Source organism: Acinonyx jubatus, chromosome B4, assembly GCF_027475565.1.
Source record: "Acinonyx jubatus isolate Ajub_Pintada_27869175 chromosome B4, VMU_Ajub_asm_v1.0, whole genome shotgun sequence".
NCBI lineage: Eukaryota > Metazoa > Chordata > Mammalia > Carnivora > Felidae > Acinonyx > Acinonyx jubatus.
The window spans coordinates 14,244,111-14,269,006 of NC_069387.1; the positions used below are offsets into that span (position 1 = coordinate 14,244,111).

A 24,896-nucleotide genomic window follows, 5' to 3' on the forward strand; every position below is an offset into this window, starting at 1 on the left:
GGCTGAAAGCCTGGAACACACATTTTCTAGACACTCTTATGAGTAGGACCCTTGTGGAATGAGAGGCTCAGGAAAGAAAAGATGGAGAAGCCATTACTTTCTGGTGGCAGGTGCAGGCACACACGTGGGCATCAGCTGTGACAGCTGTGATGTTCTTCCCGCAGCTCTTTAAAGTATCCCTTGATAATAATCCCCTCTTGGTGCATCAGTCAGCGGAGATCAAGTCCTGAACTTCCATATTGCTTCATCTGCAGGCAGTGACCTTCCTGACCTCCCCACACCCCCAGTGTTTCCAGTGGCCAGGCGAGCCCCTTCATCTCTGTATGCGATCCCTTCCCAGCTGTACTACTCAAAGTGGTTTTTGTTTTTCTGACCAAACTCCTGCTGATACACTGATGACAAGGGGTAAACAGGATAGAGACACGTAGATCTATAGCAGAAGAAAGGCACTGGTTACCCTACACGCACTGTCAACCCCAGAGAACTCTTGGAAGGGCCTGTGATCATGGGAGATGGTGGAGACTGATAGTCACCTAAGAAGCAATTCTCTCCATGGGGCGCCTGGGTGGCGCAGTCGGTTGAGCGTCTGACTTCAGCCAGGTCACGATCTCGCAGTCCGTTAGTTCGAGCCCCGCGTCAGGCTCTGGGCTGATGGCTCAGAGCCTGGAGCCTGTTTCCGATTCTGTGTCTCCCTCTCTCTCTGCCCCTCCCCCGTTCATGCTCTGTCTCTCTCTGTCCCAAAAAATAAATAAAAAACGTTGAAAAAAAAATTTAAAATTAGTAAATAAATGAAAATCGAGGTGAAAGTTTTTTCAAAGAAAAGGTCAGTAGATGCAACTTGTAAAAAGCTCCCAAATCAATAACATAAAAGATTAACATTCTACAGGAAAAAGCTCTAAGGGCTTGAATGGGCATTACAGAATAAAGAAGAAATTAAAAAGCCTGTAAATTCCTAGAGAGGCCCTGAACCGCAAATTAAAACAATAATGGCTTAACACTTGTCACCTACCAGTTGGGCAAAAAATATTAATATTCACTCTGTTTGCAAGACAATAACTCGACACAGCATTTTGGAAGGGCCATTTGGCAACACCTACCAAAGTTTTAAATGTACATTTAAAAAAAAAAAAAACTTTTATTTCATGTTTATTTTTTGAGAGAGACAGAGACAGAATGCGAGTGGGTCAGGGTCAGAGACAGAGAGAGACACAGAATCCGAAGGAGGCTCCAGGCTCTGAGCTGCCAGCACACAGCCCAACGTGAGGCTCCAACTCACGAACCATGAGATCATGACCTGAGCCGAAGTTGGACGCTCAACCGACTGAGCCACCCAGGCGCCCCTTAAATACACATTTTTTTAACCAAAGAATTCAACTTCCAGGATTTGGTTCGAAGGGAATAATTACATAGATGCTTTAAGATGCAAAAGTGAAGATAATTGCCATCCTGGTTGTGATAGAAAACTGGAACTTAAATATTTATACATAAGGGATTCAAACTGAAATTTCTGTCCTCTATAAAACAGACCACTACCCAACTGTTAACGTACATGTGATGGATTTGTATGCACTGATACAGAATAATGTCTACAAAATACATATACATTTTTTTGTGAGCTCTCCCGAGGCCTTAAGAAAGTATACAAAGGTACAAGGACTTAATATAACAAACACCTCCGTTCCCACCAGGCAGAATTGACGACTCGGCTCTTCCACATTTACAAACATTACAGTATTCTTTAACATCTATCCCTAGTTCCATTGCCCTCTGTTTCTTCTCCAGAGGCGTCCACCATCATGAAATTGATGTGTATACTCCTGGCCGTTTAAAAAAGAATGCCCATGAATCCTATAGGACAGCGGTCTGCAATTTGTTTTTCTTAAAGGTGATAAAATAAAATACTTCAGGTTCTTCACTCTCTCTGCTCCCATAGCAGCAACAACAATAAACAGTGTGTAAAAGAATGGGCTTGGCTATGTCCCCATTAAACTTGACGGGCAGACACAGAAATTTGGAAAGGTACAGACCTTTCATGTGTCATTAAATGTTACTCTTTCACAAGATCTTCCCAAACCACTACAAAATGTAAAAGCTTCTCTTAGCTTACTGACTGGCCACACAAAAACAGATAATGGGTCAGATTTACTTGTAGTCTGACAACGGTTTGTTATTGAGTAGTTTGTGCGTTCCTTGAAACTGGAAAAAAAATGGTTCTGTACTGGCTGCATGATCCGTGGGTAGATAGATAGCTAGACAATAGGTAGTAGGGTTGGTGGATGATACATTTAGCTCATTCTTTTAAATTCTTGCTTCGTATTGTATCCCGCTCCATACCCAGCTCTATTTTTTTAGTTTAGGTTAGGTTAGGTTTTTAATTTTATTAACTTAATTTTATTTTACTTTTTAAGGTTTATTTATTATTGACAGACAGAGAGAGAGAGAGAGCATGAGCATGGGAGGGGCAGACAGAGGGGGAGACACAGAATCCGAAGCAGGCTCCAGCCCGACACGGGGCTCCAACTCACAGACCACGAGATCATGACCTAAGCTGAGGGTGGACACTTAACCGACTGAGCCACCCAGACGCCTATTTTATTTTTATTTTTTATTTTATGTATTTTATTTTATTTTATTTTATTTTATTTTATTTTATTTTATTCTATTCTATTCTGTTCTATTCTTATTGTTTTTATATTTTATTTTATTTTATTCTGTTCTATTCTGTTCTATTTTTATTGTTTTTATATTTTATTTTATTTTATTCTGTTCTATTCTGTTCTATTTTTAGTTTTTATATTTTATTTTATTTTATTCTGTTCTATTCTGTTCTGTTTTTATTGTTTTTATATTTTATTTTATTTTATTTTATTTTATTTTATTTTATTTTATTTTATTTATTTTATTTTATGAGAGAGAGCAGAGAAGGGGCCAGAAAGAGGGACAGAGAGAATCCCAAGCTTGATCCCATGAACCATGAGATCATGGAAGAGTACCTTTCCGGCACCAGCCTAGAGATGACATTGCTGGCTCATGGAGAGTCACCACATCCTCTTTACCAGCTTTCCCAGAGTAGCTACAACCCACAAACACAGCAGCGGCACACAGGAGTAGGGCCATCAGCTCCTGTCATTGTAGGATTTTAAAGTTTTTGCCAATTCTGTTTTCACTGGCGTTTCCCTGATCATTAGCAAGTTGATCATCTTTTTCTATTTATGGCCCCCATACTTTTTACTTCTGTGACTTTCCAGTTCACATCCTTTGTTCACTTTCTTGTCTGATTTATTTTATCGATTTGTAAGAAGTTGACATATATTCTGAAGATTGATTCTTTTGCTTACGTATATGTTGCAAATATCTTCTCCCAATTTTTACTAGTCTTTTAACTGTGCTTATGGGGCTGTTGTCCGTCTGGAATTTGTTTTTTTAATATGACATGGCAAAGTATTATTTATTTTTTTTTGCAACGTTTATTTATTTATTTTGAGAGTGAGACAGTGTGAGCAGACGAGGGACAGAGGGAGAGAGACATAGAATCCAAAGCAGGCTCCAGGTTCTGAGCTGTTAGCACAGAGCCCAGTGCGGGGCTCAAACCCACGGACCACGGGATCATGACCTGAGCGGTTGTTGGGCCCTTAACCAACACAGCCACCCAGGCACCACCCCTCTTATTTATTTTCAGTAAGGCCAGTCGTCACCACACCAGCTGTAGAACAATCCATCTTTTTTCTTGGAGAGTTGTAATTCCATATTGCGGTGCTGAACTCCTGACATGATCTGGCCCCTGCCTGCCTTTCCAGCATCCTCCTTTCCCAGGTTCCCATCCTTTCCCAGGTCCTCCAACTGCCCAGGCTCCGTGAATCACAGACACATCGACTTTCTGTCCCTTGAACATGCTCAGCTTTTGCTGTGTCTTCATTGCGTTTACTGTTCTCACTGCCACAGTTTTCCACAGGGCTGAGCATGATCTGAGATGATCTGATTTGTTGGTTGGCATGCTTCCTGTCTCCTTCAGAATATACGTAAATCCCATGAGTAGAACGTTCTCTGCTTCAAATCTGTATTGCCCACTTTTAGGACAGTGCCTGACACACAGTATTCCCTGCATGAGTGTTTGCTGAATGAATGACCAAAGCCCCCATGTATTCGTTCAGAAGTCTGTCTCACATATTGTTTACTATGATCTCCCTTTCATTTAAAATATGATCTGGGTGATACTCTGGTTTCTCTTCAGATCGCATAAAATATGATCTGGGTGGTGCCCCTGGTTGGCTCAGTGGGTAGAGCAATGCAACTCTTGCTCTTGGGTTGTGAGTTCGAGTCCCATGTTGGGTGTAGAGATTACTTTGAAAAATAAAATCTTTAAAAAGTAAGATAAAATGTGATCTGGAAAAAAAACAGAAACAAGAAACATAAAGCCTGGGTGGCTCAGTCGGTTAAGCGTCCGACTTTGGCTCAGGTCATGATCTCACAGCTCATGGGTTCCAGGTCCGTCTCAGGCTCTGTGCTGACAGCTCAGAGCCTGGAGCCTGCATCAGAATCTGTGTCTCCTTCTCTCTCTGCCCCACCCCATCTCTCTCAAAAAATGAATAAACATTAAAAAAACAAAACAAAACACCAAAAACCAGATTTGTAGGCCAACCTGGAACACTTAGATGGGTGGTAGTAATCAAGTTGATTTGGCCTGTCTTCCATTTCTGGGCTTTGAAGCCGACCTTCGTCAATCAGTAGCTTCAGTCTCTGGGCAATCTGGGTACAAATCCCAGTGGGTGGCAAGCCTACTAGCTTTTGGTTCCTTTTTCACGGGAGTATTCATTTCAGAGCAGGAGTGAGAGAGTGTAGAATATGGTGCACATGTGGGCTCCAAGCAGGTTTTTCTAATCTTTTAGCTTAGTCAAATGGGAGGAATTATAAACAGTGAAGATAGATCACCCAGGGGGAGACAGGAGCTGAAACCGACAGAGGTGCCGCGGAACATTCTGGTAGATGAGGGGATTTTTGAAAACTATTTATAGATAAGTCCTCGACCTCGTGCTGGAAGACAGTAAGCTTCCTTATGCCTTCAGTCACCACTTGGAGTGCACAGCCTTAGGGATTTTCTTAAAGCTGTTGCAGGAGCTGTCCAGACATTTCTAATCAGGAAGAGGGAAAAAGAAATCTTTAAACGTTTGTCTGTAATCTTTCCCATAATCAGCGTGTGCTGTAACAGTTTCCTTCAAATTGAAACTACATATCTGAGAACAGGGACTACTCCTTTGTAGGATTCAAAATAATATAGCTGTGGCAGGAGCACTCCTTGTCGAAAAGAAATAAATCCAAGAAAAAAACCTGGGTTGATTTTTATGTCCCGGAAAAGTAAACTTCCCAATGTATGATTCCCGATACCCTAAAGCCACTATTAAAAAAAACATTAAAGGGGTGCCTGGGTGGCTCAGTCAGTGAGGTGTCTCTCTGGCTCAGGTCATGATCTCACGGTTTGAAAATTTGAGCCCCGCGTCGGGCTCTGGGCTGACAACTCTCTCTGCTCCCCCCACCCCCTGCCGCCACAAAAAAACAAATAGACGTGTTTTTAAGCATGTTTGTTTTTTTTTTTAAACCATTAAAGAACAGCTCTGTAGCTTTCATACTCTTGCTCATTTTATTGTGGTTTTTTAAGTGTTTGAGGAAATACCACATTCATTTTTCCATGTCATGTTCAAGACATGTGTCATTCTTTTTTCCACCCAGTTTTATTGAGATAGAATTGCCATGCAGCACTGGAGAAGTTTAAGGTGTACAGCCTCGTGATTTGATCTACATACATTGTGAAATGATTACAATAACACATTTAGGAAACATCCACCATCTCCTACACAGATACAAAAAAGAAAAAAAAAATTTTTTTTCCCCTGATGGTGAGAAGTCTTAGGATCTACTCTCTTAACACCTTTCATATACGCTACACAGCAGCGTGAGCCTTAGTCATCGCTTAGAACATTCCATTCCCAGGCCTTGTTTATCTTATGACTAGAGGTTTGTACCTTCTGACGACCTTCGTCCAATCTCCCCCACCCCTGGTAACCACAAACCTGCTCTCTTTTTCTAATCTTGTTTTCTTTTAGAGTTCACGTGGAAGTGAGATTATACAGAATTCGTCTTTCTGTGTCTTAATTCACCTGGCATAACGCCCTCCAGTTCTAGCCACGTTGACACAAATGGCAAGGCTTTCCCCTTTTTAATGGTTGAATAATATTTCAATGTGTATATATACCACATCTTTCTCCATTCATCCGCTGACAGACAGAAATGCATTATCCTGATTAAATGAATATTCTATACATTTATTTATAGACATATACCATATATGTATACAATATACAAATAGGTGTCTATGCACACAGACATGCGCTGAACAGTTTTCCTGTCTTTATCGAGTAGATCGAATCTAAATGCCCTGCCCTCCACAGCATAGTTCTGGAACCACACCTGATCTCCAGGTATGGCATTTCCTTCCATCCAGGTAACGTCCTCTCTGCTCCCTGTCGAGTCTCACTCCTAGACTTCATACATGATGTTTCTCTTGCAAAATGGTGTTCTTCCTTGTTTGCCAACTAATTGAAATCACTTCCTTAAAAACCTGCTTGACCCAGAGTAAAGCGGTGGTTACCAGGTGACGGGGGGGACGGAGGAAAAGAATGATGGTGTTTAACAGCACAAACTTGTACTGAGTAGTAAACAGGCCACAGAGATCTAGTGCATGGTGGAATGAATATGATTAATATTACTTTTCTATAATGATGTAATGCGATATATATGCTTCAGTGGCAACCATATTACAATATATAAATGCATAAAATAACATGTTTTAAGTTTATGAATTTTATCATGTCAAATTTATCAAATATAAATAGGTAAATAAGCAAATAAATAAAATAATGAAGTGAATACAAATGGACCCCATGCATTACGTCTAAATACTGAAATGATGCTCTTAAGTGGATCCTGAGAAACTTAACAGAAGACCATGGGGGAGGGGAAGGAAAAAAGAGAAGTTAGAGAGGGAGGGAGCCAAACCATAAGAGAGTCTTAAAAACTGAGAATAAACTGAGGGTTGATGGGGGGTGGGAGCGAGGGGAAAGCGGGTGACGGGCAATGAGGAGGGCACCTGTTGGGATGAGCACTGGGTGTTGTGCGGAAACCAATTTGACAATAAATTTCATATTAAAAAATAAAAACAAAATAAAAAATGAAACTAAAATAAATAAATAAATAATAAATAAATAGTGAAATGATATAAACCAAACTATTAAGTCAAATGTATCTGTCATAAAAAAATGCTTTAAAATGCAGCTTCAAAAACTCTTTCTTCTCAAATTGAAATTTTTTCAGATTTTTGTTCTTAAAAAGTCAAACAATATAAAGTAACAAAACTCGTATAAAGAATTACATAAGGGGCTTCAAAGTTAGTTAAAAAAAAAAAAAGAATTACATAAGGTACTTAGAGGAAGGTCACTGGAATCTTACCCCTTGGACATAGTAGCTGTTAAGTTTGGTAAACCCCTCCAACCTTTTAGAATTTGAGAGGCTTCTGGCTCATTCCTCTAGTTTAAGCCATTTCTTTACTGGCAATCATGAGAGTTTTATTTAAAAAATCTTTTTAATGTTTATTTTTGAGAGAGAGAGAGAGACAGAGACACAAAGACAAAGAGAGCACGAGTAGGGGAGGGGCAGAGAGAGAGGGAGACACAGAATCCGAAGCAGGCTCCGGGCTCTGAGCTGTCAGCACAGAGCCTGGCATGGGGCTCGAACCCACAAACCATGAGATCATGACCTGAGCAGAAATCAGATGCTTGAACGACTGAGCTGCCCAGCCGCCCCATGGAAGTTTTATTTTAAATTATTTTTTTCATATCACTATTTAAGTGCTTTGTTTCATGCATATTATACAGTTTTCCTGATCTAGATGGGAATATACATCTTCTGCTACAATTATTTCTACATCTATATTGTCTTACCAAGAATAAAGGTCGCATTTCCAAGTTCATGTTTTTCACAGCCAATAGTGCCTAGCCAGCGTTCTTTAGACTTTTGTTTTGTAATAATCTGAATGAGTTTTCTACATCATATAATATCGTTTGAAATGCTTTTCGTATGCAAGTTAACCCAGGTCACATGTAAGGTTTGTTCTGGAAATACATATGGAATTTTGGTGGTACGGTGCAAGTGATTTTGGGGGGGGGTATTCTAATTCATGATGCAGCTAGGGGAACATCTCTCCAAAGGGACATGGTAGGCCATCTCTTTAATCTGGTAGACCAGATTAAAAATGAGAGAAAAGAAAACTTCCCTGGTAGGAAATGAAAGTCTGAAAGGCAGGGATGGACAGAGCAATTGTAGAGAGGCATCACCTATGACCTCATCTGCTCCCACACACTCCACTGGTGTGCCCCAGCTGGAAGAGTCTTCTCTCAAAGCTCGCCGGCCCCCTGGGACACACAGGTCACACAGGCACACTCACCCATGCGCGCGCGCGCACACACACACACACACACACACACACACACATCTCTCTTCAGCTCTGGCCGTTAATGATGCCCTCTCCTGATACACACAAATCCCCCTCCGGGCAGGGAAAGAAGCCCTTCTTCTGCACACTTAAAGCCTTTACTTTTTGCTGTCACGTCACATGACCATAGACTACCGCTGCCAGGCGTTGAGGCTCTCACCCACTGGACTTGAATATCGCAAGGTCAGAGACTACGTCTGTCTTGTTTGCCATTTATACCTAATAAAATGGTAGCCCCATGAACCAAGCCGGGAGCTTGGAGTGCATCCTTGGCAATCAGCAATCCTCCCAAATTCCATTCGCTAGTCAGTTCCTGTCCACTCTTCCTTCCGAAGCCCTCTCTCAAGTCCATTTCTTTCTATCCCTGTTGCTACTTCCCTAATTGTGACCGCCGTTTCTTTTGGCTCAGTTTCTGCAACAGCTTCCTACTGGTTTCTCTTCCTCCAGGCTTGCCAGTTTTATGATTTTTTTCCTTTATGTTTATTCATTTTTGAGAGAGAGACAGAGTGTGAGTGGGGGAGGGGCAGGGAAAGAGGGAGACACAGAATCCGAAGCAGGCTCCAGGCTCTGAGCTGTCAGCACAGAGCCCGACGCGGGGCTCGCTCGAACCCACGAATGGTGAGATCATGACCTGAGCCGATGTCAGACGCTTAACTGACTGAGCCACCCGGGCGTCCCAAGGCTTGACACTTTTAAATTCATTCTCTATCCTGAAGCCGGAGATCTCATGCCACCCTTACCTTCCAGAGTCATCCCTTCATTCCCAACCACAGTGATTTTCTTTGAGGTCCTTGAATGCCTGAGGCTTTCTCTCGGCTCTAGATTTTCTCACACTCGGAATAATTCCCTGGTCTCAAATGTCTTGGCCAAGAAACAGCTGGGGGGCTGACAAGTCTCAATATGGCTTATATGTCACCTTCGGATTGGCAGGAACACAGCATGCTTCTGTTTAGCGCCCAACAATTTATTTGCTTCAAGAAGTAATGAAAACCTCTCAGCATGGGAATCTCAGGAAGCAGATTAAATGACATAAATCTCTTCAATATGACCTCAAAGCAATGCTTTTAAATACAGGATATGATTGGGTTTCAGGATGAAGACTGCATAAACTGGCCTCCCAATAGCGTTTGAAAATGTATTTACACTAACTCCTGTCATATGCTTCCCTTTTCCTGGGGATCTCATCTCTGTGGCCAGAAGATGTAGTAAAAAGGATCCCAACCATTCATCTAACAAAATGGTTCACTCTCTGGTTAAAAAAAGAAAAAAAAAAAAAAAAAAGAATCACCATTCCTAATGTTACCTAAAATAGGCATTTCAGAAAGAACTCAAACCTTCTGTGTCTGCAGTGTATTCTCGCGGGAGATTAACACTCGGGATGGACTTGTTCCCTGGGAGATCTTAAATCCTATCCCAGAAGAGTAGAACCAAGGTGAGCAGAGGCAAAAAAAAAAAAAAAAAAAAAAAAAAAAAATTTATTCCTGCCACCAGTAAATTCAGATTTATAAATCTGCACGGTCCCTGCGCACTGCCTGCGATTCAATCCTGTGACTTCACTGCTCTATTCATTCTGCCCCGGGACTACTCTTCACCCTTCCTCCTTCTGCTTACCTGCTCCTGCTCCCTTCTCATCAGCCCATAACCTTGCTTCCCGGTTCACGGAGAAAATGCAAGACGTGAGAAAAGGTCGTTGTCTTCATCCTGTCTCCAGACCCACCAAGCTCCTCTCGGTGATGCCTTGTTGTGCTGCTGTCCTGTCCCCGAGGAAGAGCTGCCCCTGTCCCCTCCGTCTAAGAGTCCCCACCCACCCCTTTACATCCTTTCCGGATTTTGTTCCTACAGGTCCCCTTCCAGCGTCTTTCAGTCGCTGCTGCTTCCCTCTCCACAGGATGATTCCTATTAGACTGCAAACACGCACTAGTATCTTCTCAACAACTCCATTTCCCTGAGCCCATTTATAGTGAAGGTCCCGGGCCCCTGCTGTCCGGGTGGGTCCTCTCCTCTTATCTCTCCCCACCTCCACGGCAACCCCTTTTGTTCCACAGCAATAACTTCCCATTCTCCCTTTACTCCACTTCACAGGACTCGCTTCACTGGCTTCATGACTTCTTCTGCCTCCGTGGCTCTCCTTGTCAGTCCCTCCAATATTTCTCCAAATGTCAAGGTGCCCCACGACTCAGTCTCAACCTTGATCTCCCCCCTTCTGTTCCCTTCCCTTCTCTCTTGGTTGTACTTTGCTTCCCGCTTCTCCGGCCACACTCACGCCCCAAGGCATGGTCCTAATACCGTCCACACACTCGTGGCTTCCCAATCTCAGTCTCCAAGCCTTGTGCTTGAGCTCCAGCTTTCTTCATTTGCCTTCCCACGTGACCTCACCCGGATGTCCAATAAGCAGCTCACATGTCACCTGTCTGGATTCGACTCCTGATTATTTTTCCCCAAGACTTGCTCCTTCCCCCACTGTTCCCTGTCTCTGTCCTGTTCCCCTATGACTCAGGTCAAAATTCTCTCTTTCTTCCACACCTTGCTTCCGATCCATAATGAAATTCTACCGCCTGCACTTTCAAATGAATCCCAGACCCAACCATTTTTCAACCCCAGCTGCTGTCACCAAACCCCAGTCTCCTTCCGCTCTTGCTTGCCTACTGTCTGTTAACCTGATCCTTGGGGAAACATAATTCAAATTATCTTACTTGTCTACTCAAAACCACCAGGGGCTGCCCATCACTCCTTGAATAAAATCCAAAGCCTTGACCCTGGCCTTTCAGTTATTATGTAATCTTTCCTCTACTGGGCTCTCTGGCTTCATTTTCTGTCACTCTTTCCCCTGACTTGGGTACAGCTCAGTGCCCTTTATCTATCTCCCAAGGATACTCTCATCTCCAGACTTCAGCAATGACTTTACTGTAGGCTGGAACACCACCCGACCCTCCATACTTGGTTCCCTCCCTCACTTAATTACTTTAGGTCCTTGTTCTGATATTCCACCTCCTCAATAAAAGTCTAACCACCTGTGGTAAGCAAAATAATAGACGCCCAAAATGTCTATAACTTAAACCTTCCCCCCCCCCGCCCCCAAACCTGTGAATATTTTAGGTTGCCTGGCAAAGGGAATTAAGGCTGCAGGTGGAATTAAGGTTGCTAGGGAGCTGAATTTGAGATAGAGAGATTATCCTGGATTATCCAGACTGATGTCATATAAAGGGTACTTGAGAGTGGAAGAGGGAAGCAGGAAAGGAGAACCAGAGACTTGAGAGCACAAGGACTCAGCCTGACATTGCTGGTTTTGGAAACCGACGAGGGCTCTGAACCAAGGAACATGGGCAGTCTCTGGAAACCGGAAATAGGTTCTGCCCGCAGAGCGTCCCTCAGGAACACAGCCCTGCTAGCGCGTTGATTTGAGCCCAGTGGGGTCTAGTTTCCACTTTGGCCTCCAAAACCATAAGATAATCAGTTTGTGTTGTTTGAAGCCACCAAGTGTATGATAATTTGTTACAGCGGCACCAGGAAACTAATACCCGCCCAATCAAAAATAGATACACGGGTGGGGACACACCGCTGTCTGTCACCTTGGCCTTACCTTTCTTTTTCTGTCACTGGCTGTGCACCATAAACCCCACAAGAGTAAGGAAGGCCTTGGGCTCTCTTCATGGCCACACTTCGACTCTTTAGACTGGTGTCCGCTTACGGAAAGCTACTAACCCTGTTCTAGTCACTGAAATTTGGTTTTATTGCCTGCTAACGTGAAGCTTCACTTTCGCTTCCACTGTTGTCTTAAGATAATATTTTTAGAAGCAAAGGTGGGTTAAAATGAACCGCAGGGCACCTGGGTGGCTCACTTGGTTAAGCATCCAACTTCAGCTCAGGTCACGATCTCACAGCCAGAGAGTTCAAGCCCCAGGTCAGGCTCTGAGCTGATTAGCTCAGAGCCTGGTGCCTGCTTCAGATTCCGTGTCTCCCTCTCTCTCCCTGCCCCTCGCCCACTTGGATGCAGGTACGCTCTCACGTGCTCTCTCTCTCTCTCAAAAATAAATTGATATTAAAAAGTGAACTGAAATGTGCTTTGAGGGGGGAAAAGACATTGATTTTACCGCACGTATCCCAAGAAGGCTGACTGAAAGGATGAAGGGCATTCAGTCTTCCCAGACAACATTTGTGGTAGAGAATGGAGTCCAGGCAGATCAGGTTAAGGACTGATTTTTGGTAGAAAGTTTTACTCAAATCCCTGCTGACAGAAACACCTTCACTTCCTTGCCATTCATGTGCTCTCTACCGGAAGTGTGAGGGTTGGGACTGCAGCCCCGAAGAGCTATGCCATTTCAGTCCCCCCCCAAAAAGATGTCCTACAAAATATGTCCATTAGGGATACAAGAAAAATCCGTTTTAATCACAGTTTTCAAAGCCAACCTCTTTTACTACATTTCCTATCCTACCTGGTATTCTTCTACAGGTTGTAGATATAATTTTGTTAGAAGTAAGTTGGCATGGCCAACCTCCGGAGCATGCTTTGGCCTACCAAATGTGAGGAGAAGTGGTGAATGTCCATTCCGGGCTGAAGCTTTAACAAACAGTGTGCAACGCTGTACCTGCCTTTAGAGCTGGAGTGATCTTGAAAGCGCTCATCAATGAGGAACCTCCATTAGCCTGCATCCTTCATAAGAACCTCCTTACCACCTTACATTAAACATACAAGGGCGCCTGGGTGGCTCAGTCTCCTAAGTGTCCCGCTCTTGGTTTCGGCTCAGGTCACGACTTCACAGTTTCCTGAGTTTGAGTCCCGCACCCAGCTGTGCGTTTCCAGTGCGGAACCTGCTTGGGATTCTCTCTCCCCCTCCCCTACTCATGTTGTCTCTGTCTCTCTCAAAATAAATAAATAAACTTTAAAAAATAAACACACGGTGGGAGCAAGCGATGCACCTGGGTTGTCTGAAGCCAGAGATTTGGGAGTCATTCGTTACTACAGTAATTCCTGGGTATGCTTCGGCCTAAGACACGTGAAGATCAATAGTGACCAACCAATAAATGTTCTACCTATGAATCCCGTGGGTTTCCTTAGTTCATGAATTCTCGGTGCCATTCCTAGGAGAACGTGCACTGACAGTCTCACAGAGGCTTCGATCTTACGTGTCAACTTGCCCAGCTCAGGGGGTGTCCAGATATTTGACTAAACATTCTTTCTGGATATGTCTGTGAGGGTGTTTCCACATGAAATTAGCATTTGAATTGGTAGGTTCTGTACAATGGTGCACCCACCATAGAAGGGTGCAGCCCCTTCTATGTGTCAGACCATCAAGTCCACGATCCTGATGATTCAGGGACAACTTGAAAATGAAAACAGGCGATACAACTCCATCTTCTTATTTTTACACACGTAAGGGTTTACTGAACACATCCTTAGTCTTCAGTATTTGTAAATGGAAACACCCATAGGGGCGCCTGGGTGGCTCTGTCGGTTGGGTGTCTGACCTCGGCTCAGGTCACGATCTCGCGGTCAGTGAGTTTGAGCCCTGAGTCGGGCTCTGTGCTGACAGCTCAGAGCCTGGAGCCTGCTTTGGATTCTGGGTCTCCCTCTCTCTCTCTCTGACCCTCCCCCATTCATGCTTTGTCTCTTTCTGTCTCAAAAATAAAAAAACGTTAAAAAAAAATTTTTAAATGTGAACACCAATAAAAATAGTACATTTTTAATCTACTCTACCATCTAACTCAATCTTCAAAATACTTCAGTGAACTCAACAATTTCACTTAGAAATTTTTGCGTGCTTAATTTTACTAGTTTTCCTGATCACAAATAAATACCTGTTCATAGTTTTGAAAATGAGGTAAAAATGCATTAAAAAAAAGAAGAAGAAGGAAAACAGGGGCACCTGGGTGGCTCAGTTGGTTAAGCATCCAGCTCTTGATTTCAGTGCAGGTCATGATCTTATGGTTCGTGAGATGGAGCCCTGTGTTGGGCTCTGTGCTAAGAGTATGGAGCCTGCTTGGGATTCTCTCTTTCTCTCCCTCCCTCCCCTACTTGTGCTCTCCCTCTCTCTCAAAATAAATAAATAAACTTACAAAAATTAAAAAGGAAGAAAAAACTTTGGTTTTAATCCCACTTTCCGAGGACAACCTCTCAACGTATATCCATTTTTCTTGTCTTCAACATGTCTAGATACAATTTTGAATTTTATGCTTTTCACCTGACATTAAAACAAAACCATTTTCCCATATTAATACCGATTCTCGGTAGGCTTCATGTTTTATGATTATAATACTTAATTGTACGATTATGCCACAATTTACTTGACCACCCAGATCGAGGATGTTTGAAGACATTATATTTTAGTGTTTATACCTCCGTTCTCCTAAAAAACAATTGGCAGCAACTTCGCAATTAATGTCTAAAGTCTATTTCCCACTGGCAATGGTAGGAAGGGAGAAGCCAAAAGTACCAGAAAGTCATTACGGGGAGAGAAGGTGCTCTGGATGGTCAGGGACACCAGGGTGTGGGTCCAGGGTGAGTAGGGACATGGGTGTGTATGTAACACACGTTTGAGAGACACCCTGTGCTGTGCTGTATTGTGAATGGAGCCATAACCTGACCAGTGGGAGTGGGTTCACCCAGCTACACCTGGGGCCAGTGCTCTGCATGAAGGTGGGCTATGCGAGGTTCCTGCATAAACCTATTCCTGTAGCAATGGTGTGTGCCTTTCCAATCTCCACACATCCTGGAAACCAGGGCAGACGAATACAGAGGCTTCTGCAATATCATACACAAATCTGCGTCCTTATGTCAGATATCTAAGGTAAAGAATAAAACTGAACTAATATTCTTATGTATATGCCCAGCAGGGTACTTAACGCTGACTGTGAAAACTACAGGAAATGTTTGAGGTGGGGTCTCCTTAGCCTAATGAAACCAGTGAGGGGTCCCATGCCTGACTTTCAGTAAGGATAAGAAAATTACACAAGTATCATGCTTCATTGCAAAGATTTCTTCTTACTCAGCATGTTTTCATTGACAGTGCTCTTACCAAACATACTCCGAACATGTAATCCTTTAAATTGCTTTTAACGTTTATTTATTTTTTAGAGACAGAGAGAGACAGAGCACAAGCTGGGCAGGGGGAGAGAGAGAGAAAGGGCGACACAGCAGGCTCCAGGCTCCAAGCTGTCAGCACAGAGCCCAACGTGGCGCTCGAACCCACAAACCATGAGATCATGACCTGAGCCAGCGTCACATACATGTTTAACTGACTGAGCCACCCAAGTGCTCCTGAATATATAATCCTTTACTTAAAGAATACTAAAGAAGGTCCTACACGATGATCGGACCAATGGTCCCCCCTTATTTGGAGGCAGTGGCCTAAGCTCTTCAACGATAATGTGTGTCCTTATACTGCCAGTTATTAGTTCCAACGGTCCAGGAACTTAAAGACCACATGCTCATAGCAATGGTCACAAAACCAAACTGCATCTCCACATCGAATATACAACTCTCTGGCATTCTCCATAAAGATTTTCTTTTTCGTTTCCAAACAGTCAGATCCACTCTTGGTAATGGATCATTCTATTGGTTTTGACAAAAACACATTAGCCACGTACCCACTGCCACAATCAAGGCATAGAAAGTTCCACCGTGCGTCGAACCCCCTACCCACCAAACTCGCTTGTTCTGCGCCTCTGGGGAGTCAACACCTCCTTTCCAACCCCAATGCCTGGCATTTTTACAAAGACTTGTTTTGTAATCTATGCCTCGTTTCTACGGAAAACAATTAAAAGGCGAGATGATCACTTTTACCAATGTTTATGGATCTAGAAAATTTGGCAGACCTTTGGGGCCATATACTAAATACCAACGGTTCAGCAACTGAACTCTGCAGAACTGAGATTCAGCTCTGTTTCTTCCAAACTGGTGTGGGAAGTGCCTGGCTCACATCCAACAAAATAACACTAGTGTATTAGGTAGAATATTTCTAGTGTAAATCACCTATTGGTGAATTGCAATTTTCTTACGTACCTTGACTACCCATAACAGAATTCAAATTATGTTTAATCTATTTTTGGATTTCATTATATGGGTGCACCTTGCTTGATGCCTTCAATGTGTTTTTGCTAAGGATACACTTAAACCGAATTTTGAAAATTAAATATTATTTTCTAAGTGAGTGCTTTTAGTGGGATCAATGATAAGTCTCCTATCTATCTTCCTCGAAAATCCCCATTTGTGTATCCCTTATTTGTGTAATCCCTATTGGCGTCAGTCAGGGCACATCTGATCTGAGCTTTTCTCGGAATATCGGCGACGCTCTTTATTCGCACTTGCATAGCTACCGGGCTCTCTATACACAACAGCTAAAGTCTGAAGGCACACATCTCATCCAGTCACCTTAAGGGTCCAGGTGCTTTTGTCTGCTTTCAGAATAATTTTAAGACAATTTCCTACCTTTCTCCCAGAACGCTGCAGCTGCTACACAGGCTATTCCTGCCAAAAGCCTGGAAGCCTGTTCCATCACGCAGACTTCTAGCTTCTTGAAAAGAATTTTGCACATCAGGCAACAACAGGCGCCTAATGTTCATACGACTCAACTAGCCGTGGAGCAGATCTGTTTCCCATTTCTAGTTGGAGTTTCAAGGACTTCCTTTTTCTAATTGCTTCCTCGGTTGCTATGTGCTGTAGGGACCACGGCCTCCTGCCTTCTCGTATCAGGACTCGGGCGCGTTCTGTCGTCTGAGAGTCTGAGCCAATTGGGACAAGCTTAGGGAAGGTGGTTGCATCTGTCAAGGGCCATGTGTCAGGCATGGTAGCCATCACGAGCTGCTCCCAGAATGAGTAAACCATCCAGCAAAACCACCCTCAACGATTCCGTGGGATCCACACTGCATGTATATGTACATGTATGTTTCTGGTTAGCAAAACTTATACTAATTATGGCATGATTAATTCTTAATGGAGGTCACGTTGAGGCTGCCTCCTCCCCTTTTCCACTTGCAGTTGAACTTCCCAAAGCCCAGATTTCTGCTGTCCGTGAGTTCTGTCACATTGGTGTTATTTCCTCTGTCATTTACTTGATAGCTCTGACCTCCGTTTTTCTTCTCTTTGTTCCTGAACAAAACCTGATTTCTTTCTGAGGGAGCTGGGAAAAGCAAGACTTATGCGACCAATATGTTTCCCAACCCCTCCCATGAGAGGGCACACCCAATATTATCAAAAAGCAACCCCTGTACCAGTCACAGCGCCAGATGCTTGAAGCTGCTTTCTTACTGCGGGCTCACTTAACACAAAATAAAACAGACCCCCAACACAAAGGCTTCCTTCCGGTCCCCAAGCTAAAACACAACTCCCACGAAAAGTCGTACCATTTCAGAGCTTTGAGATAATCCTAACCAAACCGTCTTCCATTTCAAGGTTTTGTTTTGTTGTTGTTGTTTAAACACAAAGATACTAGATAAAGGCCAGGCAAATTCTGGTACTTTTTCTCAGAGGGTTCCGAGTCTCAGTGGCACCCCCCACCTCTTCCTGTTCCTTCTTTCGGTGGGTCCCTAATTGCCAGTGGTTCCCAGCTGCATTGCCTCCCCGTTATTCTTAGCGATAGGATGACTCTGATGGGTAATTAGCTCATGCCACTATCTTTCTGCTCAAAATGTCTCACTTGTGTATTTAATTAGGTATTTGCACACCGTGCCTGTGCTACTATTGTTGCAATTTGCCCATCATTCCAAAGATGAGGCTCCACTGACTCTATGTCACTCTTCCTCCCTTTTGGGGGCAGGAAGGCTGAAACGTAGCAGCTTTATTTACCGCACACATGGGCTTAGAAACCGCCGGAAAGAGAACTAATGAACCTGGGAGTCGATTTAGAAAGGACGAAACACGAATCCGGCAGATGCGATGTTTTAAATGGTTTGAGGCATGGGGCACAGGTTAGGGAGTTTCTGAGGCAGAAGTGAAAGAGATCAATTTGGTGATGGGGGAATTTTATTCCAGTGAAGTAAGAGGGAAAGACAGAAGGGAGATGAGAGAAGTGCTTTTCTGCAGCTCCTTGATTTTATACAGAGCAGGAAAATTATCTACTCTTTGCACTTTGCCCCTCCCCCACTGCCATATGCTTCCCTAAGGTTTCCTTTCTCCGTACTTGAAAGGACCACAGATTTTAATAGTATTCATGCATTTGAAGTGTGAGGCTATTCCTGGCTTCCTGTTTTTGAATTTATGGTGAGGAGGAATTTTTAAAATCCAATAAGATATGGTAATATCCAGTCTTTATATGATGAGGTAAAAATAAAATAAACGATTATTTAATGAAAAAAAAATAACAACATGAACTAAATGGAAGTTGAAAAAAGAAAAAAGGCAGCTGACCTTACATAAACTGAAGTTCAAGATCACAACCAGATCCAGGGACTGAATTATAGGCCAGTCTCCTTCAACGACTAAGCCGAGTTTAGTTGGTTACCACTGTGAACACGAAATTGTAGACACCCCAGGGGCCTGCACACGTTGAAGCAATGTCATTAAAAGGTCAAATTCACTTAGAACACCTTGAATTCAGATGTAATAGTAAAAGCAGGCCCAGAGCTAACACACAGGGGGAGTCAGGACTACCCTTTCAGAGGAATATTTGCAATATAATCTGTATTTCTGCCTGAGACATCACACTAGTCCGTGAACGGCAGCTTCAGCACTCAGAGCCACTACTATGTCAAGCAGAGGAATGTTCTTCCTCTGTTGGGAAAACTACATTGCCGTCAATGGGCAGAGAGTAAGACAGGAGGCAGGTGACTGGGGACAGTGAGGGGACACAGCCCGCTGTGGGGAGCTCTGGCAAACCAGGGGCATGTACAACCCATCATTCCCGTGGAGACAAAGACTCCTCTGACCCCTGCTTTCCGCAACCCCCGACCCAAACCGCTTTTCCCTTCCAGATCCTCTCTAGAAGATCATTTTAATCGCAATTTGTGAAGGTAACTGCAGGGCGAGGGGATGGAACGGGGGGGGGGGGGCAAGCCATATCTCAGCTCTACAGGATTGGACCCTGAATTTGCACCCTATCAGGACCAGGCTTCTCCCTTTCCTGGAAGGAAGGCAGGGTGAAGAGGCAGGCTCTATAGCAGGCAGACCTCTTTTCCAACCGTGCACCGACCGTTTACCAGGTGTGGCCTTGTGTGTATCTTTTTTTAACACGTTTGATGTCAATTTCCTTATTCATAAAACGCATGTTATGGATTAGAAATAAGTGGTATACAGTAGGTGATCAAAACATGTAAAGCATGTGGGAACACTGACGGCCAGAGGCCCGAGTCAGCAACCCCTTTGTTTCTGCCTTTCATCCTTGCTTCCAAGATCACACTCCGCACAAAGAACAGAGGCTTGAACTGGAAATCACTACACTGACTCCTGGCGCCCCTCCTCTCTTTCCCTGCTTTCTGGCAAATGGCAGCCACTGGCACTTCCGTCGTCTGGGGCACCTGGATAAGAAACCGGTAGAAATGAGGTGTCCTGTGCTTGCTAGCACCCACTCAGTAGCCAAGGTCAAGCCGGGCTGGGGTTCCCAGATTCCTTTTGCCCCACGTTCCCAGGCCATTCCCAACAGCAACCAAGGTTCCTGGGCCCACAGTACCCCCTGATGGCTAACACGGGGAACTTTCTTTACTCAAAGGCTCTTCTCTCAGGGCAACTCGCCCAACCTTTCACAGATCACTGCTTTGTTCGTTCCATCACAGACCATTCATTTCTCACAAACGTGTGGTTGCCTAGGCTGTTTTTGTTCTTCACTTTTTGCTCAATGATTTCAGAAACGTCTATCTCCCTCCTTGCTTTTTACCCCTTATCTTACTCCTTTTATGAGTCCCCAAATCATTGCGGTTAGGGTTGCTAAGTGTAATTGTAGGATAAGGACATCTGTCAAAAAAAAAAAAACACCCTAAGAAACCTCCATTCATTTAGAAGTAAACTACGACATAGCGGAGAACCACAAGCATTAATCTCTAAAGCCCTTTGAGATATCCAGAAGACTTCCTCAGAACTTGCACAGAAGATGCCATTCACCCCTGGCTCTTTCTCCAAGTAACACTGATCTTTGCTCGGCATCCTTACCATTTTTCTATTTACTTAATTGCTAAAATTGTACTAGTTTGTCCCCTACTGTTTCATTGCAAACACAATTCGGCTCCAATAAGGGTTAAGTGCATTCCTGTGGGCTATTCTGGAAACCAAAGCACAGTCTTTCAGCATTAGTTCTCTATGGGAAAGTGAATTCAAATCTCCAAGCAGTTGCTTTAGGAGGGACTTTTGGAAAATCTACCTTTTGTAATTCAACACTGGAAATTTTGGGCTGGGAGTGTTCAGTTTTTAAAAATTCATACTGATGTCTGTATTCTCTGGTTTTCATCTATTGAACCATGACATCTACTGGGATTAGCACTTAGAAAGGTATTCAGATGTGACTTATCCGGGCAGACATTGGTTCTTCTTTTATCAAAGGAAAAATATACTAACCAGATCCTGATTTGGTATGTTATGGGAATGTTCTAGAAGGTTACAAAATTCATGTCCATGACTATAGATTGCTTCCCAGTAAAAAGGCATTAACATATCTTAAAGTATAAATATTTATTTCCCTTAACTTAAATTCAAATAATACGAATGCTTTATGTCTTTATTTATCAAGGCTTAAGTTTTAAAGACTTTGAAAAATACAAATGATTTTGATATGGATTATTAAAAATGCCATTAATTTGATGCTTAATTCTTCTGAATGAGGAAATTTATTCTCAAGCTGGAGGTCAGTAATCAGAAGCATCTAAAATCCCAATCAAACAACTAATTGTTTTATAATTACAAATTAACATCAAGTGGCTTAATTTTTCTAATTTCTAATAAATTTAAAAGTTAAACTTGTAAAAATTGGGATGAAATAACTGAGTTATGGTAACTGAGCTATTGTGACTATATATAGATACATATGAAAGACATAATTTGAAAATGCTTTTATAAAATATTTTCCTTATTTGGTCATAATTCAAGGTAAGCCTTGCATACAATTTTTTCTTTGAAATGATTTCCATATTGAAAGAATTGAAATTATTTTCTCTTTTAAAAAAATGCAAATCGGTTAAAAACAGGTAAATACCACCCATCCAATTTCATTAAACGCTGTGAAGATGAATTTTCTACATACATTCTAAACGCACTCTAATGTAACAATAACGAAAAATGAGGTCATAAAATAGTTGTGTGGTATTTTATAGCAAAAGGTATTTTAAGTGGTTGATCATCCAAGACCATTATTTGAGTCCACATTTTTCTGAAAAGAGATATTTGGTTTGTGATAATGTATACCTTTTGAATTCATAGAGTTTTAGAAGTACAAATGAAAACATCCAGTGTTAATGCTTTTGAAAGCATTACGTTTAAATTATTTTCTCAGGACCCAAAGAGAAAACACCAGAGGAAACAGAACCAGCCTGAATTGTTTAAAATGTATTTGCCCTTTAATTAAATAAGAAACATCTGTCTAGGGATTTTGGAAATGAATGTAATCCATCCACACTCTGCCTGTACTAGTTTGCATCCAATGTCCAATATTTTGAAAGAAAATTCTTTCTTTCTGTGAAGAATTAAACAGCAACATGGAGCGATGTCTGGGTCTATAGCAGCTGAGTCTTGCCTCCGGAGTCTGGGCACTGGAAACGCTAAGGATCTGTCTTTTCCCAGATCTGTCCTTGGGAAGCAACCAAATTCTCTCCATAATCAAGATTAGGGTGGAACGCTTGTATGTCTTCAAAGCATCCGCTCACCCTGAAACTGCTCATCTTGGGGCAGTAAGGAAACAGAAGTTACTAGGACATATCCAAATACTCAAGGTCAAAATACCAAGGTTCCCTGTCTGGGGTTCACCGTTCATTTTCCCCCCTTCCCTCAGGCTCGAGTGGAGGGACCTGGACAGCCCACAACACAAACTCATCAGACGGGCCGCATGAGGAGAAACAAAGTGGGGGAGTTAACTCCACGATGGCTCTGGTTCTTTGAAACGAGGACCCACGTTGAGAAGGACAAAGATCACTTACTGGTGTTGTCAAACGGGATCTGCTTGCACTGTGCAGACCCCTCGGCGGGCCAGGGACAGTAATAGACCGCTCCCCCTTCCACGATGTCTGGCTGGCTGGTGTTGGCTTTGGGCGCCCCCACCAAGACACTCGCTCTGCGAAAGGGTTGGAGAAAATCACTCCTTGGGAATCATGAGAGCGTGCGCGTCTGATGCAGTCTCTGTAACCGCGTGCTCGCCGAGACTAGGGGCGGGGGCGGGGAATCGGGGGTAGAAACGGATCTCTGATGGAGACCGACTGTCAAACTTGATTTCCCGTTGGAAACCTACGGGCGCCGGAAACCTGGTTTTGAAGAGGGTGCAAATAGTCCCAATTCTTCTCTAGGTGGAGCTGTGTATGCAGTGAGATGAGAGAAGGGGAAAAAATAGCAAAGGGCAGAGCCCAGCCGCTTGCAGCAGACCGCACTTGCGCCCAGACGCTTAATTGTTACAGGCTACGCATAAACAGACTTGGATCTGTTCGGTCCCGTTTTCCCCTTTGTACGAGGCTCGGGTCTTTGCTCGAGTCCTGGGAGCCACTCCCCTCCCCCCCGCCCCGGACTTGCGTGTTCTACACAAGTGGCACATCATTAATTTAAAGTGGCACATCATTAATTCAAAGTTCACAAGGCACATCTAGCATGGAAGTGGGGGGGGGGGACAAGTGGCGGGGAGCCCGAGGGGACCCCCAGTGCGCAGCGGGACGGAATCTCAGGAACCTCCCTCCATCGGGCTGCGGGCACAGGCGCGGGTCCCCCGGGGCAGAGGGGCAGGGACCCAACCTGTGGCCGGGCTCACCCCCTTTGCGCAAAACTCCCCGTCGCGGGGCGACTTACGTGCGAGCGGCAGGTATGTGGAAGTCCACCGCGTAGCCGAAGTAGCTGCCCTCGGGGCCGCTGTACACGGTGAGCTTGTCCACGTCCAAGTTGAACGCCTGCGAGGCGGGGGTCCGCAGCACGCCCAGCGCGGCCGAGAGGCACCAGAGGGGCGCGAGCCACTGCGCCCGGCCGTCCCGGGGACCGCGGTGGGCCCGGGCAGACATCGCCCTCCGCCCCGGCGGATGCTCACCCGGGGAGCGGGAGCCCAGGAAGCCGGCGCGGCTCCTTGGCGGGCGGCGGCGGGCGGCGCTCCCCCGATGCTCGCGTCCCGGGTCGGTGCGCGCGGCGCGTCCGCGGTGACAGCCCCGGGCGCTCCGCCGCGCGTCCTCTGCGGTCTGCTCCCCGCCTGCTCCCCGGCCGGCTCGGGGGCTGGCCGACAGGGGATGCCGGCCCTCCTCTGGCAGCGGGCGGGGGGCCCGGCGCGCTCGCGGCGCCTCCTAGCGGCGGCTCCGCGGGCTGCGGGGGCCGGAGCGGGTGACTCCCGGCCGCCCGCGCCCCTGCTGGAGGCCGGCGCCAGGCGCCTGCTTCGGTCGCCCGGCTGTCCCCCCGCAGTCGCATCTCAAGGAAGCCCTGAATCTCGCACATACCAATTCGGGCCATTGCTTGTAGAAGCTACGCGCCCCCCACCCCTCCACCCAGCCAACCACACGCGCATAGGACAAGAGTATGCTCCAGCTTCTCCCAAATGGAATAATGTGAAAGCCTCCCCCCCCCCCGGCAGCGAGATAAAGCCAGGCAAGTCTCTGCACCGCCTCTGCAGCCTGATGACCCCTCAGGGTCCATGCGTGTTCATCTGTGGCTGAGGGTTTAAATCCAGCAATACTCTCCTCCACCTCCACCCTATCCCCCGCCCCCCCCCCCCCCGCAGAGGTTAGCTAGAAAACAAAACCTCGAGGCTTTATTTAGGTCTTAGGGCATGTAAATGACTTGGTGCTAAATCTTCGGTGACCCGGTGTAATTGTGATCAAGAGTAACAAAGTCAGAAATGTTCGAATTTAAAATATACCCTGGGGTGGAGGAGGATAAAAGGTAATAGACTGGAAACTGCAGGAGTTCAAACTTCAGTTCCAAAGCAGGGACATTATTGATCTCTTTCTGTGCCCTCGGTCTGGGGGAGGGAATGAAGAATGAGTAGGTGAAGAGGGAGAAGAGCGAAACGTGGTATAGACCCACACCACACGCTCTTATGGGGAAGCAGGGCTAATGCGCCAACAGAGCGATTAGGCGTTAACCTGGGTGGGCTGGGGCTAGACAGCAAGGAGAGGTGAGCAGTTTCCAAAGAATTTGAAGGTGATTTGGTGGCAGATGTAGACTTGGGCTGCAACTGGAATAGGAGGCTCGGATTTAGGCAGCGTGGGCTGAGACCTTGAGGAAAAGTGTTAGCAACACCAGGCTGGGAGGAAACTGTTG

At 44.6% G+C, this 24,896-nt stretch overlaps 1 protein-coding gene across 1 annotated transcript in view; it reads right to left on the reverse strand.

Annotated features, from left to right (window-relative positions):
- Positions 1 to 23,833, reverse strand: part of ITGA8 (integrin subunit alpha 8) — a 186,133-nt gene extending 162,300 nt beyond the window's left edge. Inside the window, exons 1-2 of the mRNA XM_027073509.2 lie at positions 23,445 to 23,833; positions 22,592 to 22,725 (exon numbers count right to left, since the gene is read on the reverse strand). Of these exons, the coding sequence (XP_026929310.1) occupies positions 22,592 to 22,725; positions 23,445 to 23,650 (340 nt within the window). The 5' untranslated portion in view covers positions 23,651 to 23,833. The remainder of the gene's footprint in view (positions 1 to 22,591; positions 22,726 to 23,444) is intronic.
- Between the last annotated feature and the right edge of the window lie 1,063 nt (positions 23,834 to 24,896).